This window comes from Patiria miniata, unplaced genomic scaffold (assembly GCF_015706575.1).
Source record: "Patiria miniata isolate m_02_andy unplaced genomic scaffold, ASM1570657v1 HiC_scaffold_22, whole genome shotgun sequence".
Lineage (NCBI taxonomy): Eukaryota > Metazoa > Echinodermata > Asteroidea > Valvatida > Asterinidae > Patiria > Patiria miniata.
The window spans coordinates 3,795,106-3,814,745 of record NW_024037061.1 but is presented as its reverse complement, the minus strand read 5'-3'; the positions used below and the strand labels follow the sequence as shown (position 1 = coordinate 3,814,745).

General features: G+C 43.3%; 1 protein-coding gene across 1 annotated transcript in view; it reads left to right on the top strand.

Annotated features, from left to right (window-relative positions):
- The window catches only part of LOC119730522 (transmembrane protein KIAA1109-like), a 97,611-nt gene that overhangs the window by 32,783 nt on the left and 45,188 nt on the right, over positions 1-19,640 (top strand). The window contains 16 exon segments of the mRNA XM_038203490.1: positions 196-573; positions 1,950-2,413; positions 3,050-3,233; positions 4,047-5,719; positions 7,211-7,425; positions 8,181-8,274; positions 9,232-9,652; positions 10,208-10,300; positions 10,785-11,033; positions 12,857-12,988; positions 14,158-14,257; positions 14,786-14,955; positions 16,107-16,203; positions 17,180-17,376; positions 18,178-18,388; positions 19,356-19,415. Coding sequence (XP_038059418.1) covers positions 196-573; positions 1,950-2,413; positions 3,050-3,233; positions 4,047-5,719; positions 7,211-7,425; positions 8,181-8,274; positions 9,232-9,652; positions 10,208-10,300; positions 10,785-11,033; positions 12,857-12,988; positions 14,158-14,257; positions 14,786-14,955; positions 16,107-16,203; positions 17,180-17,376; positions 18,178-18,388; positions 19,356-19,415 — 4,738 coding nt within the window.

Genomic DNA, 19,640 nt, shown 5'->3' with positions numbered 1-19,640 from the left:
TCAAAACTTGCAAACAATAGACCCCAGGATAGAGGAGTTCCTGATTAGCAACCGGACCAGCTCCTGGGCCGGTAGCTGGGATGGTACGAGAGGACTTCTTGGGAGGGGACGAGCTTACTGGGGGGCCCTTTTCATACCAAGGCTGAATGGTCACAGGCCCTAAGTACTGAATATGCCACGTTTTCTGCTACACAGATTAATCTACTTGTCCTGCAAGCGTCCACCGACTTTGACCAGCATCAGCACCACATCACCCAGGCCTCCCTGTTAGTCGGCTGCATTAGTAACATCCAAGTCCAGCTCATGAACAGATCCACGGCCAGGCAGCCGGACTCCAACACCCCCAGCCCCGCCGAGAGAAAACAGAAACTGGAGGAGCTCCTGCCCGGGTCGCGGTACGGACTCCACAACGTGGATCAGGACTCGGGCTCTAAGAACTTGGAGAGTTCCACAGTCGGGCGTGTTGCGATCGGCAAGATCCACTGCCAGTTGAGGGGGCTGGACTGCCCGGGGAAGGATAGACGGAGTCGGCACATGTCGGGGGTGACGTCCATCCCGCAGTCACTATCCAAGGTTCGGCCTTGTTGATTTTCTCAAATTCTTGACATTACTTATGTTGCTTATTTAAAGCTATAGTCCATTAAATTTGCAGCCATCCGAAAAGTAACTGGCATAATTATTGTTGAAACACATACTTGGTTGAAAGATAGTAAGTGGACTAAACTCCCTGTGAAATTATTCTTTCTGGAAAGCTGTCATTTTGAAGTAATCAACGAAAGAAGGTCTTTCCAACGGTGTGTCCTAAGGCGCATCGTAGGAAAATTTAAATTAGTAGTTCGTTTTGTTATTCGGCGAAGCGCGTGCAAGCATTGGCACGACGCACACGCGCACGCGCGGTTGCTATAATCAGTGCGCGACATCGCGTATAGCTGCAATTCAAAACAATTCAAAACATGATTCAGCAACTTTTGATTTGAAATTGAGATCCTAGAATGCTGTTTTTCTCGGAATATACAGCTGAAGCTGAGTTGAAACTTCATCAGGTTAGTTGTTCAGTATCTTTTATTAGATTTGAACACTTTTGTTGCTTCAAACGAACAAAATGCACAAATTACAAATGATGGACTACATCTTTAAGGGATGGCGGAGAAATGGCTAACATGGAGTGGTCTTTGAAAAGGCGAGTTAGGCTGAGGGATAGCCTGCTCTCGACTGCCTTGTGATCTCTGACTTTGAACTAAAATACTCCCATTATCAATGCAAAACGCTTCCAGCGTTCATTGATTTGTGACTAACATGTGATTTTGACTCTTTTTTGAAAATGAATTTCCTTTTCCCCTGTCTGTGTTGTGTCACAGTAACATTCTAGTCAGTTGCTGTCATTGAGATGGATCCAGGTTTGACTGCCTTTCCCACTGTTGACTTTCGTTTGTCTGTTTGTTTGTTTGTTTGTGTTTTCATGTTGTCTTGTTTGTTTGGCTGTCTCATTTTCTTTGCGTCTTCTTTAACCCCTTAAGCACGGGTTATAATGGGGACATTCCTCCACACATAGAGCAAGTGGCCCACATGACTGCACAGCCTTTGTGTGGTAGCGGGACTGCACAAAAGCAGCAGCTGTGGAACTACCCACTAGCCGTGTGCCACGGCATACCACAGCTGGCAACTGCATTCCAATGAGGATTAGCGGCCGCGGCCATGACCGCTTCCCAAGCGCATGGGGTTAATGTGTTCTGCATGGCCCTCCAACATCTGTCTGTCTATTCCGCTGTTGACTTCCCTTTACGGGCTGTCTGTTTGTGTTTCTGTTGGTTGTCTGCTTGTTTGTTTGCTCCCTTATGTTGTTTTGTTTTTTAAGGCTGTCTGTTTTTCTTGACATCATTATACACTTTTTTAAATGGCTTTCTTAGCTCTGTTTGTCTATTCCACTGGTTGTTTTAACTCTTTATTAGGTCATGTTCACACTGGCACCACACTCCGGCTCCCAAGACGCAGACGACGTGATCATGCCGCCTCCCACCAGCTGCAGTCTCATGGAATGCGGCATCGAGGGCATCACACTCAGCGCCAGCATGCAGTGCGCACCGGTCACCCCTCAACCCTCCACGGCCGGCCCCTCCCGCACCCACTCCCGCCAGCCCAGCCAAAACTGGCAGATCTCCCCCGAGTTCCTGTCCACCACCCAGTCCGACCACCAGAGCCTCCCGTGGGCAAGGGCTCGCAGCGTCGGTGACATTCACCCCGGGGTCTCGTCGGGTGCCGATTTGCGACACTCAGATATCACTCTAGCTATGAGGAAGCAGGCCAGCAAGTCTAGTAAGTCTCGGAGCGTGGATGGCAAAATGGTGATCAGTTCGGTTTGGTTACATGCGCCCACTCCTAGCAGGCTGTCACATGACCATGCAGTAGGTGTTCAGTAAGTACATTCAAACCATTTCAATTTCTTCAAAAGTCTATTCACTTGTGCGGAACGCCAATTGCATTTCATTTCAGTCAATAATTGACAGTCAGTTGTTGACAGTCAAAAGTTTGTAGTCAATAGTTGGCAGTCTGTATTTTGCAGTTAATAGTTGGCAGTCAGTAGTTGGCAGTCAATAGTTTGCAGTCAATAGTTGGCAATCACAAGTTGGCAATCAATAGTTGGCAGTCAATAATTGGCTACCGATAGTTGGCAGTCATTGTTGGCAGTCAGTAATTGGCAGTCAATAGTTTTAGTCAATAGTTGGCAGTCAGTATTTGGCAGTCAGTAATTGGCAGTCAATAGTTTTTAGTCAATAATTGGCGGTCAATAGTTTGCAGTCAGTAAATTGGCAGTCGGTATTTGGCGGTCAACATTTGGCAGTCAACAGTTGAAAGTAAATAGTTGGAGGTCAATAGGTTCTGGTTAATTTTGACAATTTAGGCAATGTTAATGTGCTTGAGAGGCATTATAGTTGGTCGAACACTTGACCAGCAGTTCAACGGTCTTTGGTTAATCTCCAAGTGTAACAATGATCATCCAAATAAACGTACAGCAACAAAACGACAGCGTGCATTGTTAATTTTTTTCCAGATCTGGTTTGAATCCGGTCAGTGCCCTGTCACTGGTCGTCACTACCTGGCTCCCCGCCTCCCAGCAAGCATTACTCAGGCTGAAGAGTCTGCGGGCTACCAACCATCTGCGCGTCTGCGCGGTCATGGCGTGTATCATGGCCGAAGCGCACGAGATGACCTCAACGCATTACATGACTGCAAAGGTTAGTCAAGAGGCAAAAGCCGTGGAAGGGAAAGGGAGGACATGGGAGTACTTTCCCGTTTTGGAATGGGCTTGTTAGTTAGTCTCCACTTTTGTTGGTGGGTTTTTGTGAAGTCCATACAAGTCCAGTCATAAGTAAATCGCAAGTCCAGTCACAAGTAAGAGTGGATGAACATTAACAAAGGAAAGCCTCTGTCAAAGCCCATTTGAATAATAATAATAATAATAACAGGTTCTTACATAGCGCTTTTAACTAAGATCAAAGCGCTTTACATTATTATTACCCCTGATCATTGGGCCAATTAAACATTCCAAATACCATCTCAGCTCCCTGGGGAGTATACAGCTCGATGCAGCCTGTTGGGCGCAAGGAAGCTAATTCAATCACAATAACCATCTCTGCCCTCACAGGTACCCATTTACTCCTGGGTGGAGTGAAGCAATGAGTGACAAAGTGCCTTGCCAACGGGCACACGCACCATGGCCCCAGGCTTGACTCGAACCCACAACCTGCAGCTTTACCCACAGACCATGAATTCAATGCCCTTAACCACGAGGCCACAGCACTCCACCAGTGCTGTGAGTCGATAGCTTGTGAGTCGATTTGGACTGGAGGACTTGTGATGGACTTGCAGGGACTTGTGATAGACTGGACTTCATCCCTGGTTTTGTGCGGGTCTTATCACTTTACCTAGCTGGTGTTGACTGGATCAAATAAATCCAATGGCATAGCCGTGGCATTACAAAAAGACTAATAATAATCATACAAGGATTTTGAAACTAACAAGACACCTTTTTTGGGGCATCCTTTCAGAGCAAGTACAAGCGCTGGACAGCGGAGACAGATTCCGTCAGCCAGGACCTATCCTGCCAGCTCTTCACAACCCTCTGGTACTACCTCCACAGCAGCAACCCCCAGCGTATCGAGAAGCTAGTCAGCGAGGATGTACCTCCGATCCTAGTCCTGGAGCAAGGCACTCACGCCTTGATCAGACAGTGGAAGGTTATCCTATCCATGCTGAATCCGGCCGTCACGGCCGCGCAGTTCCCCGCGAGCAGAATTCCACAGCTAGAAGAACAAGAGGGCGTGGATCCCCTGGCAACAGCAGCCCTGGATGCCAATCTTCCGGGACACACGCTCCAGACTCAGCACTCGGGAGCCAGCATTGATTTGGACGGTAACCCGCAAGACAACGCTCCGCAGCTGGTCACCCAAGCTGGAGCAGAGAGGGAGGATCCAGAATCGGCAATGCTGAAACCGTACTCCAGCAAGTACGGGACTGGGTACAGCATGTATGAGGAGTTTGCTGGGACAAGCAAGGCTCCGGAAAGCGCGGAGAAATCCCACGACGCACCAGGCAACGTAGTGGGCGACGCGGGGGACCATTCACGTCACCGGTCCCAGACTGCCAGCAGCTACACTCAGAGCCTCACAGGAACACCGGGAAGGCATCAGACTCTGGAAGCAAGTCAAAAGCTCAGTATTGACAGCGCTGAGTTGGGGGTAGAGCCCATGGAAGACGAGAGGGGTCCCGAAGAGGCGGGAATTCCAGAAGAGGCTTACCATAACCCAGCCCCACCAGATCTGCCTTTCAATTTACCCTACTCCAGCAGCTTCATCCCGGATGCCACCATCACGCCAACCATCATGCAGCTCGGGGATGCAGACATCCTCTTCAAGCCCCTCCTGAAGCATCTAGGAATCGCCCGCAAGCAGCCGGAGCACTTCATCATCAAGAAGAACCTCCAACAGACTGGACTAACCATCGAGCTCCAGCGTCTGAGCCTCACCATCGTGGAGTCATCCTCACGTCCGCGCAGCAGCAGCCGGGGGAAGAAATCCCGCGACAAGGATTCCTCCCGCAACAAGGCTTCCTTCCCTTCCTTCTCCAGCGAGAGCCTGGTCTTGAAGTTCTCCCTGAATGAGTGCTTTGAAACCGGACGCCAAACCCCAGAGGTTGGTGACCGGCCCCTCAAACCTTCTCCCTCAGATTCGTCTGGCGTACCGGTCAACCAAGCCGGGCAGTGCCAGGCGGTAGCGGCCTACATGTCCGTCCACTGGACTCGGGCCATGCCCGTCATGAACATGCCTTTACTGAGACTCCTCAGCCAGCTAGTCCAAGTCGGTCAAGCCATGCAAGAGGCAAAGCGCCACCTTCCAAGCAGCAAGAGCGGAACTGACACAGAACCCAGCACCATGAACTCTGATCTCTCAACCACCTTGATCCGGCAACAGGCCACCCTTCCCCGCATCGACAGTCCGGACGGTCATCACGGCGACACCATTTCCTTCAGCTCAAACGCAGACAGCGAAGTCATCGCCCAGTGCTGGCAGACCATGTACCACCTCATGAACCTGTACTCCGGTGTGACGCAGCCAATCAACAGCCTCGATACATCCCATGTGATTATCAATCCTTTGTTTCGGATTGAGAACGAGCAGATGATTGGGCGGCCCAGAGACAGAGGATCAACACTTGAATACAGGTGAAGAAACTTAAATTGAACCCTCTATAGAAGGAAATAACAGATAAAGGTGTATAGTTATTTATTCACTTCATTTACCAAAATTGTATTTATTCATCCATTCATTTATTTACCAAAATAAACTCAAACAATTAAAGGTATAGTCCATCATTTGTAATTTGTGCATTTTGTTCGTTTGAAGCAACAAACGTGCTCAAAATCTAAAGAAGGGTATTGAACAACTAACCTGATGAAGTTTCAGCTCAGCTTCAGCTGTACATTCCGGGAAAAACAGCATTCTAGGATCTCGATTTCAAATCAAAAGTTGCTGAATCATGTTTTGAATTGGGCCTGAATTCAGCGTCCGAGACACGCTCTCAATGAGCCGATTGCAGCTACGCGATGTCGCGCACTCATCTGATGAATTATAGCAACCGCGTGCGCGCATGTGCATCATGCCAATGCTTGCGCGCACTTAGCTGCAAAACAAAACGAACTACTAATTCAAATTTCCTACGGTGCGTCTTAAGAAGCACAGTTGGAAAGGCCTTCTTTTGTTGATTTATTCAAAATGACAGCTTTCCAGAAAGAATCATTTCAGAGGGAGTTTAGTCCCCTTACTATCTCTCAACCAAGTATGTTTTTCAACAATGATTACGCCAGTTATACTTTTTGGATAGCTGCAAATGATGGACTGTGGCTTTAAAAGTAGGGCTTCATTGTTACATATATCATACAAACAAAGCAAAACAAAAGCTCATGTACCCTGTAACTGAAGAGAAAAAGAATCAAACAAAAATTGTCGATGCACTTTTTTAATGGGTTTATCAAAGGCAGTTAAAACAATAGGAAAGCTTTTGCCTGATCACAATTCAACATCGAGCCATTCTTTTGGCTAGTCCACAATGCGCCCAAACATTAAGACTCGTTTTGTAGGATCCAGCCACCTATTTTCATCATCCAAATGCCTTTGTTTAAAGGGAATATACAACATTTGCAAACATCGAAGAATAAAACTACCAAGTTTTTACGAAATACCTTACTAGGATGTTTGTAAATGACAGTCTAAAGCATCCTGTAAAATTATGGCACCTGGTGTCAAGTCATTTTCAAGAAAATGGTATTTTTGTATATATTTCCAACGGTGGTCGGCCGACCACCGTTGGAAAAACCTAACTATTTTTCAACTACTGCTCCAAATTTACAATTTTTTTCAGTCCAAATTTTGTTTGCTATTAGTTACATGTTCATGAACGGGTGCAGGCCAGCTTAGACTGGTTCCCTTACCTTCAATTTTTCCGACATCTATAAATTGATCCATTTTATCTTTAGTGGAGTCAGGGAACCAGACTACTTAAACATTTTAGTTTTTCTTGGTTTTTCAAGCATTTTCGAACACAAAACTTCAGTCATGTCAGTTAAACAATATTTGATCTATTATACTAACCCCTCAAATAAGTTCATTTCTGAAAATTACAACAAAAGCCAATGATGTAAATTCCCTTTAAACAGGAGATTAGTGGAAGACTTGGACGAAGCGGACGGCGGGTTGCCAAGCAAGATGACCAAAGAGGAGCAGGCCCAGCAGCCGCTTCACGTCTCCATGCTGTGTACGATCCTTCTGGAGGAGCTGTGCATAGTGTCCCAGCTAGCTGGCTTGCAGAGCGAAGCAGAACTCAACAACATCACGGCTAGCATCAGCACCAAGCATCTAGTGCCTGCACCAGGTATAAATAAGCCTTAAAATAATAACATGCAGAGTGGTGCCAAAAGAAGGAAACTCACTTTTGACAGCAATTTTCACCTTCGTATTGAGCATGTTTCAGAATTTCAATTGAACTTTATTGAAAATTGATCTTCAAAAATAATTGACAAAAATGATTGCAGATGCATAGGTTTTCTCTGAGATATGGTACTTTAAAAATTTCATGTGCCAAACCTGTTTGTCCACGGACGGCTTTATTCCATCCGCTTGACTGAGCTCCGGAGCTTGATTTGAAGACAAAAATACTACACTAGACTTCCATTGTACATGTGGACAACAGTGAGTTTGATGGCTTGTATTCAAATTGACATAATAACACTATTCATGCGATTTTTAAAAAAAAATTCACAACGTATGGTCGAAGAGCTATACTTCAGTACATTAAAAAAGACAGTTCAAATAAGTTACGTAAGAAGGTTAAAGTTCCTGTCTAAAGTGGGTTTCCTTCTTTTTTATATAATATTTGATTAATTAGTCGTCGTGTTGGAAATCCATTCCTTTATTTTTCATTTCATGAAAACCACTTCTTAAAAACGTAGGCTTCCTTTCAGATTTGCAAGAGCACGCCAACAAGTTCTCAATCCAAACAACCTAAAAATTCCCCCCTTAAAAAAAAATGAGACAGAAGGTTCTTAATTTTTTTTGTCATTTTACCATTTTTTTTAATGCCCTCATGTTGGTTAGCCAGTCTTTTTATCTGTGTTGCTTTTTTTTCAGGGAGTGGTCGAAAGCAGTGGTCCCAACGATCAGTTTTAGTCAGTTGCGATGAGGCCATCGTTGTGTTGTCGGAAAGGCAGAAGCCAAACCCATTGTAAGTAGAAGATAACAAATTGACAAAACATATTTTAAAAGACCGATGTGTGACGACACTGACACTGAATTGACTTGAAGATTCTTCAGTCGTGCACAACCACACTGCACAGCAATAACCCATACCATCCTGTACCACACTGAATACTCTGTACTGATTTGTATTACATTGTATTACATTGTATTACATTGTATTACATTGTATTACATTGTATTACATTGTATTACTCTGTATTTATTCCCTGAAGAAGCCATAGAACCATACAGTGCTGGGGCAGTACAGCGCCTTAAAGCTATAGTCCATCATTTGCAGCCATCCGAAAAGTAACTGGCGTAATTATTGTTGAAAAACATACTTGGTTGAAAGATAGTAAGGGGACTAAACTCCCTGTGAAATTATTCTTTCTGGCAAGCTGTCATTTGAAGTAATCAACGAAAGAAGGCCTTCCAACGGTGCGTCTAAGACGCACCGTAGGAAAATTTAAATTAGTAGTTCGTTTTGTTATTCGGCAAAGCGCGCGCAAGCATTGGCACGACGCACACGCGCGTGCGGTTGCTTTAATTCGTCGGATCAGTGCGCGACATCGCGTAGCTGCAATCGGCTCAGTGAGAACGCGTCTCGGACGCTGAATTCAAAACATGATTCAGCAACTTTTGATTTAAAATTGAGATCCTAGAATGCTGTTTTTCTCGGAATATACAGCTGAAGCTGAGCTGAAACTTCATCAGGTTAGTTTTCAGTATCCTTCATTAGATTTTGAACACTTTTGTTGCTTCAAACAAACAAAATGCACAAATTACAAATGATGGACTATATCTTTAACTACATTGTATTATATATGTACTTGTATTACACTGTATTACATTATATTTGTTCCTTGAAGAATCCATAGAACCATTGAGTGATCAGGCAGGTTTTGGCAGAACAGGGAGTAACAAACTTCTCCTGTGACTTCAGGTGCGTTGTGACGTTGACGTTGGACAAGCCGCAAGCGTCCTGTGCCGCGGCAAGCCACGCTAACCCAGGCCACATAGCCACACACTTCAACCTCCAGTCCCTCGACGCCAGCCTGCCCATCGGCCTAGCGACACTGCACGGCGTCATCACCCGCAGCAAACGCAAACTGACACACCGCATCAAGGAGCTGCAGTCGGCCCTGACCAGACCCCAGGGGGTGGATGAGATAGACGGGGTGGGGGACGGGGTGGGGACAGGGGAGGAACACAGAGGGCAGGCAGACCCTGTGACAAGCACAGAGGCCATCCCTGGCGAGGTCCCTGCACCTGCATCGATTTCTTGGCAGGTTACCAGCACTCTGAAATTGAACAATGTCTGCTTGCAGGCGGCCGTCTTGCCTTCACTGAAAGCTCAATACATAGTAAGTTGTATAAATATCACTGGAAATTTGAATCAGAATTTGTATACTTCAACATTGAGATATCTCATTCGTAATGTATTCAACAGAACACCCTGACATTGTCTATACCCTCTGCGCAGGCAATGTACTGCAAAGTGCAATCTGTTTTGCTTAATTTATTTCACAAGTTCCTTATTCGAGCCCCTTCAAGCAGAGTTGAGCAATTGACCTTGAAAATCCTAGCCAAACACCAGCCCTCTGACAAGAACCGCATGTTTGTGCAATGAGTCTAGCTGGTCTCGCCACAGGGCATGGATAATCAGTCATCCTGTCAACAAGACTAGTCAGCAAGTTCAAATGGTTACTGTTTGCTGTCGTCTAACCACTATAAACCAAAATTTGTTGGACGGCAAATAGTTGAGTGAATTTGGACCCCTATTTTAACGGGTATTGTAAATTGCAGTACGGTTGTGGAACTGTGCTGGGAAAATGCCATACTAACGTTGGGGGGGGGGGTAACAATGACTTAAAAAATATGTAAATTTTATGCTGATAATTGTTGTCAAATTTGTGCAGATCCGTGAAATCAAAGGCACCTCTTCCTCCGACGCTGGAGTGAATAAGTACGGCCTGGAAATGCCCACACACTGCCTCAAGTTCAGCTCCAAGGTACTTTTTTCTGTCTCGTTTTGCTCAGCTGATAATTCCTTAAGAATTTGGGGGATTAAGAAACCAGTGCCCCATTGATTTCACCATTAAGAAGTCTTGGTATAGCTTGTATAATTATAAATAATTGGAGTTGAAAGTTTGAATCCTGGTGGTCTTTTCCCCTGTTTGTGTGTGTGTGTGTGTTTGTTTGTTTGTGTGGGTTTTGGGGGGGGGGGGGGTTTCATCATCATTTCTTAACCTCGCTTTTGTTCCAGCTTCGTCTTCAGGTTCCAATTTTCGTGACTTTAGGTCCTTGACATGGGAGACACAGGCTTTTGAACAATTCCAATACAGTACGGTCAAATGTTTTACAGCATGTTCATTTGGTGTCAGCATTGAAAGCTCCTGATTAATTCCGGAGCTGACTGCTGTTGGATTGTTGTCATCAGTTCATGATCGTAGAGGGCAGCATATTGATTCACCTTTGACCCTTTCTTAACCCAAGGTTCAAGACGGAGATGAATTATCGACTGCCGAGATTGACCTGCCTTGCATTTCGTTCAGTGGCCGTTACATCTTGCCTGAACAAGAAACCAGTAAATCGGCAACGGCAGCAGCAGCAGCAGCAGCAGCAGCGACTGTTGCTCCTAGCCGCACCAGCCTTGATGCTGAACTCACCATCGATGCGTTAAATCACAACATTTCCACTAGTCTAGTCAACCATCTCATTACTGTGCATCATGTCTTCCTGACTGTAAGTGCTTATGTCTGTAATAATAATAATAATAATAATACCGGAGTCTTATATAGCGCACGTATCTACCAACAATTAGGTACTCAAGGCGCTGGAAATTATGTCTATTATTAAAGACAGGTATTGAAATGAAGTTTATGAAAAATATGAGACCCATTATGTAGCACCTTATAAGGGTTTACAAGGTGCTGCGGCGCATATTGCAGCCACTGCCAGAAACACCGGGGCAAACCCCTTCTCTTAGTGATGAGTGTTACTGGGTTCTTTAACGTGCATTACACAACACACGGGACCTACGGCTTTACGTCCCATCCGAAGGACAAAGCAATAATGGTAAAGTGCCTTGCTCAAGAGCACAAGCACCATGTTCGCACGGTCAGGATTCGAACCCATGTACCACGGCACACGAGTTGAACACCGTAACCATTGGACCACGGCATCCCACGAATCTATCTCAGTAGTTTATCACTTTTGACCCATGATGAACATGAAGGTTTCTAGAAGATTACCCGTATATCTTGCGTTGCTGTATTAGAGATATTTTAAGATTCATTCCCGTGCCATATTCGAGTTTCATGTAATACAAAAGTTATTCACTTTTTAAAGAGTTTTGCAGAGGTCCAAAAAAAGGAGGAAAATGAATTCTTTTGGTTAGAATTACTTGTACTCGTACTCGTACTCAGTACTCATACTCGAATACAACTCAAGTACTTTATGATACTACTCATACTCGCACTTGTACTGGGAAATCCAAATACTTGGACTCGAATTCAGGTTACTCAAGAAGCAAAGTACTTAAACTTGACTATTCAAAATTGTACTCCATCATCAAAGTACTCATACTCGATTATAAAAACTCAGGGGAAAAATCGAGTGAGTTAGTTTTTGATGAAAAAAAAATCTCCTCACTTGGATATGCACGTGCTCCATTTTATCAATACTGAAAAGTACCAGACTCAGGAGAGGATCGATGTCCTTAATTTAGATTCATAAATACCTAAGACAGTTTACGCATTCCTATTGGTCGAGAGCCCGTCACGTGGCCGGTCTTAAACGGATGATAAAGACATGGCTAGCTGGTCTTAAACACTTTTCCAGTGTCACAATAAAATGTGGACTCCTAAAAATCCAGTGCCTCTTATCATTGCATTGGTTGAACGTTCACAATCCTCACGTAGGCAAGCGCAACGCTACCAGGGAGTCAGAATTTTATAGTTCTAAATTCAAAACGCAACGCGCCAGGTGCGTTCTGCACGACATCGCGCAGAACATGATACGCACGCGTCAATCTCCATAAAAGGGTTGTTTACATCTTACTCGCCAGCTGAACACTCCATTATTTTGCAAGAGGGATGTTTCAAAAAGCATAAAGTGAATTTGTTGAACAAAATCGGGATGTTTTGAACGAATTATATGATTTTTTTTCCCGGCTCGGGTAATTATCAGCACCCAGACACTAAGTGGTCTTAAACAGAGTGATAAAAACCTCCGGAGCACACATTTATTCCCTTATTAAATATGGATTTTAATTGTGTTCACTTGAGTACTCACTAAAATACTTGTACTCGGAGGTCCATCCGAGGTTCAAGTATTCAAACTTGTACTCGTAGGTTCAAGTACTTGAACTCGGGTACCTGTACTCCTTCTCAAAGGTCAAAGTATGCAGAAGCACTAAATAACTTGGTATTCAGCAGTACTTTGTACTCAGATATTAGTACTTGACTGCAACGCTGGTTGTGAACATGTATGGATGACTTCATGTGTAAGATCCTCAGAGAATCTTTAACAGAACTCTGGTTTATTTTTTTTTTCTTTTCTAAAAGGATTTGTCGAGTATGATGGATCACATGTTTGGAATGGAGGAGTCGGCGAAGCCAGTGCAACTAGAGGATAAAACCCAGCCTGCTGCGACCGATCGCTCGGATTTTGATATCTCCGTGCTCGTCAAATTCAAAGTAGGCACAACATTTGTTATTCCTTTAAAATATTTGAAATATTCTGGTTTCATTATTTGGAAACTTTTTCATTCTCAATCATGTTATTGTTGTAAAATTTTATTCAAGGCATTTTCTTTTGTGTGTGTATGTCTATATTCAACGTTGCACTTTTTGGACCTCAGTGTTTTTATGAGACAACTGTAAAATGTTAAATTTGAAGATTTTTCACAAAATCTGTCCATTTTACTTTAAAAAAGTAGTGACCTCACACCATGTAATTACAACAATTTGTTCCGATTTTGGACAAATTTGGAGAAAAACATGATCAATGAATAGTTAATAAAACAAAACAAACTGTGCAGTTTATACTTTTAAAGGTTAAACTTTCTGATAAATTGAGATTTTTTCACCGAATTTTTTTTTCCTATGCCACAGCCCATTGCAAAGAATTACTTATAAAAGGTATAGTCCATCATTTGTAATTTGTGCATTTTTTTCGTTTGAAGCAACAAACGTTCTTAAAATCTAAAGAAGGGTGATAAACAACTAAGCTGATGAGGTTTAAGCTCAGCTTCAGCTGTATATTTCGAGAAAAACAACATTCTAGGATCTCGATTTCAAATCAAAAGTTGCTGAATCATGTTTTGAATTTGGCCTGAATTCAGCGTCCGAAACACGTTGTCACTGAGCAGATTGCAGCTACGCGATGTCACGCACTGATCTGACAAATTATAGCAACTGTGTGCACGTGTGCGTCATGCCAAAGCTGGCGCGCTCTTCGCCGAATAAAAAAACAAACTACTAACGGAAATTTCCAACTGTGCGTCTTAAGACGCACCGTTGGAAAGGCGTTATTTCGTTGATTACTTCAAAATGACAGCTTGCCAGAAAGAATAATTTCACAGGGAGTTTAGTCCCCTTACTATCTTTCAACCAAGTATGTTTTTCAACAATAATTACGTCAGTCACTTTTTGGGTAGCTGCAAATGATGGACTATAGCTTTAATTAATGTTACTAATATTGTGTGGAAATAAAAATTGTTTTGAATTGAATCGATTTTTTTTCAGGCCCATTTTGATCATAAATTACTTGTTTTTTTAGTTCTTCTTTTCAAAGATACGTGCAGATTTTTTTCTATGAGACATGTTTACGGTTGACAAAAGAAAATGCGTCTTTGTCTCGACAGGGAGTGCAGATTACTGCCACCACTCCTTCAGCTAGCGCCATGAGGCTTGAGACTGGTGCTGTAGAGGTCCAGTTATCCAATAGAATGGCTGGAGCTGGAGGTAGGTACCAGACATATTGGAAATAAAATAAATAAATAAATTTAAATTTTTGGGGGAGGGGTTAGTTGTCATAAAGGTGCCCTAAGCCCTTTTCACACTAGACAAATCTCGGGGTTGACGCAGGGTTGACACAGGGTTGAAAACATACATCGGTTCACACTTGAAGAATTTCAACCCTGCGTCAACCCTGCGTCAACCCCGAGATTGATTTCGCCCCGGGTTGAACTTAAGTTTCATGTTTACGGCCAATTATTGAGCCGTTTTGTGGGAACAAAAGCCGAAAAACATGAAGAGTTCAATCTAGCAGGTCCATCGTTGCAATATAAAGAAAATTCAATTTTTGAAGAAAAAAAAAAAATGCAAAAATTCTCAAGAATTACTTGGCCAAATTAGTTGTAACCAAAAGTTACATTTTCAAATACACTCATTGCCTCTCATTGTTGACCAAATTTATGTATATTTCTCTGAGGATTTTTAATCTTCCATGCAAATTGGAATAATTTATAATTTTTGTGGTTCTTTCATCAGGTGCCACCATTACCGAGCCGGGAAGCATGAAGCTGTATGCCAAAGCCTTGATCGATCTCAACATAAGTCTGGGTACCATGCAGAGGTCACACGGGGTCAGTGAGGTCGACCCCGAGCTTCATCAGTTGGCTTATTTCAAGGCCAACATTGGACTGACTAATGCGCCGAGAGTGAGTTCTGTTACACCTCATACATATTCATGAACCAAACTTCTCTCATTGGTCAATGTTCCTACTAGGGCCAAGTTCGCGCAAGGACTATAGTTGACCAATGGTTAACTAACGTTTGCCCGAACTCTGTCTAGTCGACGGTGGTTGACTACGCTAGTCGACTATTTGGAACCAGCCTACTGGGGTTGGTTGCATCGCTGGTAACTAATAGTCGCGCGCATTCATAACGCTAGCAGAGAGCCAGGATCCAGAAGTTTTGCGATGACATTTTGACCAGCGTTTGACGAGAGACGTTCGCACGTTGCTATCAGTGCGCAGGCGTAAGGTACGTCACAAATCAACCACTAGTCGACTAATGGTCCTTGCCCGAACTTGGCCTAGTTTGGGTCAAGAAGTTGTTGTGCCGCAAGAGGGCATTTTTAAAACGAAACCGCTATCATCCACGAACCGATTACAAAACCGTCTTAGGAATCTTGTAAACTCATTGCCAATAAGTTGCACAAAAGTTTGGTAGCGTCTTGCGAGCTACTGTCTGAAATTTCAGAGTTTGGTTCAGAGCTAATACGCAAGGTGTTGAATGCGCGCTGCATACATTAGGCAAAACAGGGGTACAACCGCTACAAGATTCCCAAGACGTTTTTTGACGAAGTGCCTTGCCCAAGGGCACACGCACAGGCTGGACTCGAACCCACAACCAGCAGAATTACCTGCAGACCATGAATTCAACCACCCCGACGCAAAATTCCATCTTATGAATAGTTAATGCGGTACCTGCTGCTGTGTACATCAGATTCGAACCAGCCAACCCATCCCGTTAGCTCGGTGGTCGAGTGGTAAGACGTCTGCACTAGAAAGCAGGAGGTCGTGGGTTCGAGTCCCACCCGAGTGATTTTTTCCAACTTTTCACATGGGAGGTAACACACTGAGTATACAGTGTTTATATGTCTGCGAAGGGCAAAACCTAATTTGATTAATAAAGCACCCCGACGCAAAATTCCATCTTACGAATTCAGTGCTTTGCGCCGCTAGGCCATAGCACTCCACATTCCTTATACTGGTGTTTTACTGTACACCAAAATCCTTTATTCACTCAAATCTTCATTAAGCAAACCTTCAAGTTTTTGTAATCATATTTGTATTTCATCTCCCAGCAGGACAACATGGCCTCCCTCAAGGATGAGAAATCGGCCTTTCTAGTCACTCTGACTAAGCCTATATTGTACCTCCAGCCCAGCGCAGTTGATATAGGTCAGTAGATTTCAGATATTGAGCTTGTTTATTTCAGATTCAAACATGGCTGGATGAAACACTTGGTAGAGTGCTAGTGCAGTTTGTATAGGTCACAGGTAGAGGTAGGGAATTTTAGGGAGGAACAAGCTCCTCCCCCCAAAAAATGGCAAGATGACTACTGCCTTCAGTAAACTCCAGCTAAACCGACATCGTACAACTCGTCAAATCGCTCAAGTCGGCCGTCTGACTAAAGTCCCCAATTGTCCGTAATGCATTTCCATTGAATTTTTATATTTCTAAGTCGGCTTTTATAAGTCGCCATTTCGCTCAAGTCGTCGTGTTACTCTCGGTCCCCTTTCCATAAAAACATTTCACAATCCTTTGTGTAAGTCGGCATTTAACAAATCACGCATTGACATCGACTTCCTGTACTGCGGTTGGCAAAGTGTCGAGTGAAAAGTGGTTTGGCACGGCCCGTGATCGCTGCATACATCGTTGTCGAAATTAAAAGGGTGTCCTACTGCATACATCGCATATGCATCGTGAGCATATCAATACCAGTACCCCCTCTAGGCTGTACGCATGCGCTCTGTCCATTTTGGGGGTCGTCTTATTGAATGACTACTGCTGCAGTCAATGCGTGCGTGGTATATACCGGACCACACAGGCATTTAATTCGTTACTGTGCACGTACATATGTATCATGGTCTCCACTATCAATACCCCAAACGTGATGATACAATTCGAGGATTAATTTGCTGGATTCAACTCAAGCATTAAGGAGATAATCCAGGGTAAATCGAAGCCAATTAGTGCAATGAATCATGTGTGCAAAAGACCATTCATGTAAGTCGGCAAAATGACGACTTACAGCAGATATCGGCATTCGCGTAAGTCGTCACAAATTCTCGGGTCCCGAGAGTGCCGGTTTAGCTGGAGTTTACTGTATATCGAAACTGACAGCCTGAAATGTTTTGTGTCTCTCCCTGTACAGCTGTGCTAGTCTGGGTGTGTTACCACAGCGCCTACGAGCTGTGGCGAGACCAACAGAAGGCCACATCAGGCCCCCGAGTCCCAGCCAGGAACCTACTGCATCGACAGCCCACCTCCCTGGAGAAACTCAGCTCTGTCTTCTTGCAACTCACCTTGCAGGATCTAGGGGTGTGCATTCCTATCAACCCATCATTCCAGGTAAATCTGTCGTGCAAAGTTCTAGAACTAGTTCTTTTAGGTTTAGTTGTGGTATCTAAAGAACTTGGGGCAAAGTTCTAGAACCTAGCTCTTTTGGTTTTGGCTGTAGTATCTGATGAAGTTGGGGCAAAACTTCTCGAACTAGTTCTTTTGATTTTGGTTGTAGTTTCTGAAGAACTTTGTGCAAAGTTCTAGAACCGTTCTTTTGGTTTTGAATAGTATCTCAAAAACCTGAGGCAACGTTCTAGAACTAGTTCATCTTATTTTGTTTGTATCTGAAAAACACAGGGCAGAGTTCTAGAACTAGTTCTTTTGGTTTTGGTTGTAGAATCTGGAGAACTCTGGTTCAAAGTTCTAGAACTAGTACATTGGTTTTAGTTGTTGTATCTGAAGAAGTTGGGGAAAAGTTCAAGAACTAGCTCTTTTGCTTTTGGTTTTAGTATCTCATATCCCTGATGTTGAAAGAAGAACAGCTTGGGCAAAAAGTTCTAGAACTAGTCCCAGCGCATTGGGACCCCGTGTAAAATGCGCTTTATAAGAATGGTTTATTATTATTATTATTTTGCTTTTGTTTTAGTATCTCATATCCCTGATATTGAAAGAAGAACAGCTTGGGGCAAAAAGTTCTAGAACTAGTCCTTATGGTCTTGGTTTTAATATCGACCATCTCTCTTTTTGATATCAAATTAGGTTTAAGGTTCCAATACCCTAAACTTCTCTGCTCCAACTATCCATCCTCCACCAAAATTTAAAGTGACAAAATAAAAATGTGTCTTTTATTTTGTTGCTTGGCGTCAACAGAACATCTCCAGTCTCTCTGGTGGCATGCCGGAACCGGACTACCATTCGGCTCTCGTTCTGACGTTGGAGAGCTCGCTGATCACCGCCTGCTACAACAAGTCGCTAGTCACCAAGGGGTTCTTCCAGACTTTCTGTCTACGATTCGCCGAGGACTTTAACACCTCTCTTGAAAACTGGAAACCGCTGATATACAAGGGGCTCATGAATGCATGTAAGTACAACTGTGGTTGATTTTTTCAAAAAATGTCTAACAATGCTGCATGATGAACATATTTTATTGAAAAATATGGAGCATTATACAGGGTGTTTCAATAAAAAGGAAACCCAACTTTGAAGAACCAGTATGGACAGACTAAATGTTTACTGGCTATAAAACTGGTATCATCTGAAAGCGTAATCTCTGTACTTTCCAGTTTACATTTCCAGGGTCATGCATCACTGAGCGCCACTGTCATGAGATTTTGATGCAAACTTGCAGTTGGTTGACTTTCATGTCAAACACAATTGGCATGGTGTGCATGAGAATAAGTATTCAAGAAGAAGACACGAGTGCATAAAAAGAAACCAAAAAACAAGGTTGTTTTCAAAACTGGATTTTATTGTTTGTCATGAATTTCTTGTTTTGACCAAGCCATGTTCAAAACAATGTGCCATTTTCCCGAGGATTAACATTCAAGCCATTTCACAGACATTTCCGTAACAATAGGCACACTGTGCCCAGTGGGTTTTTTTTAATGAAAGTGAACCAACTGCAATTTTGCATCTAATTTTCAAGGCCATGATGCTCAGTGATGCATGACTCAGAAAACCTAAACATAGTATCATTGAAAAGCATAGAGATTACGCTTTCAGATGATACCAGTTTTATAGCCAGTAAACATATCGTCTGTCCATACTAATTCTTTGAAGTTGGGTTCCTTTTTTTTTGGAACACCCTGTATAATGTGCAACCATTTCAATTTCAGAATAAAGACAAACCGCTGTAGTGCTGTGCATTTCATGATCAATTAAGAATTTGGTTATTTGAACTTGGATTTGATGGAATAATCAATTATTTGAACATTGACATTGAGGTAAACAAAAAATGTCACTTGTCATCAATAGTTGTCACTGCGAGTAATTGTCATTGTGTGTCATTGTCATTGCGTGTCATTGTCAATGGTTGTCATTGCTTGCAGGTGTCGTACCACAGGGAACGTTTGAGCTCTGCTCTAGGACAATCAGTGCGGATAGAACAGGTAAAAAACACAGAAATGAAAATTGTGATCAGAGCTAAGGAATGTAGTCACATCAGGACAAGCAAATCCACGAGTCAAGACAAAAATACTTTAAAAAAATATAATTATTTCGGTGTCATTGTGTTTTCGTTTTATCGAAACTTGGTTTTGAAACGTCTTGTTGGTTTCTTAGGGCATCCCTTTTTAATTGTTTGGTTGGTATTTCCGATCGACCCTATTTTTGCT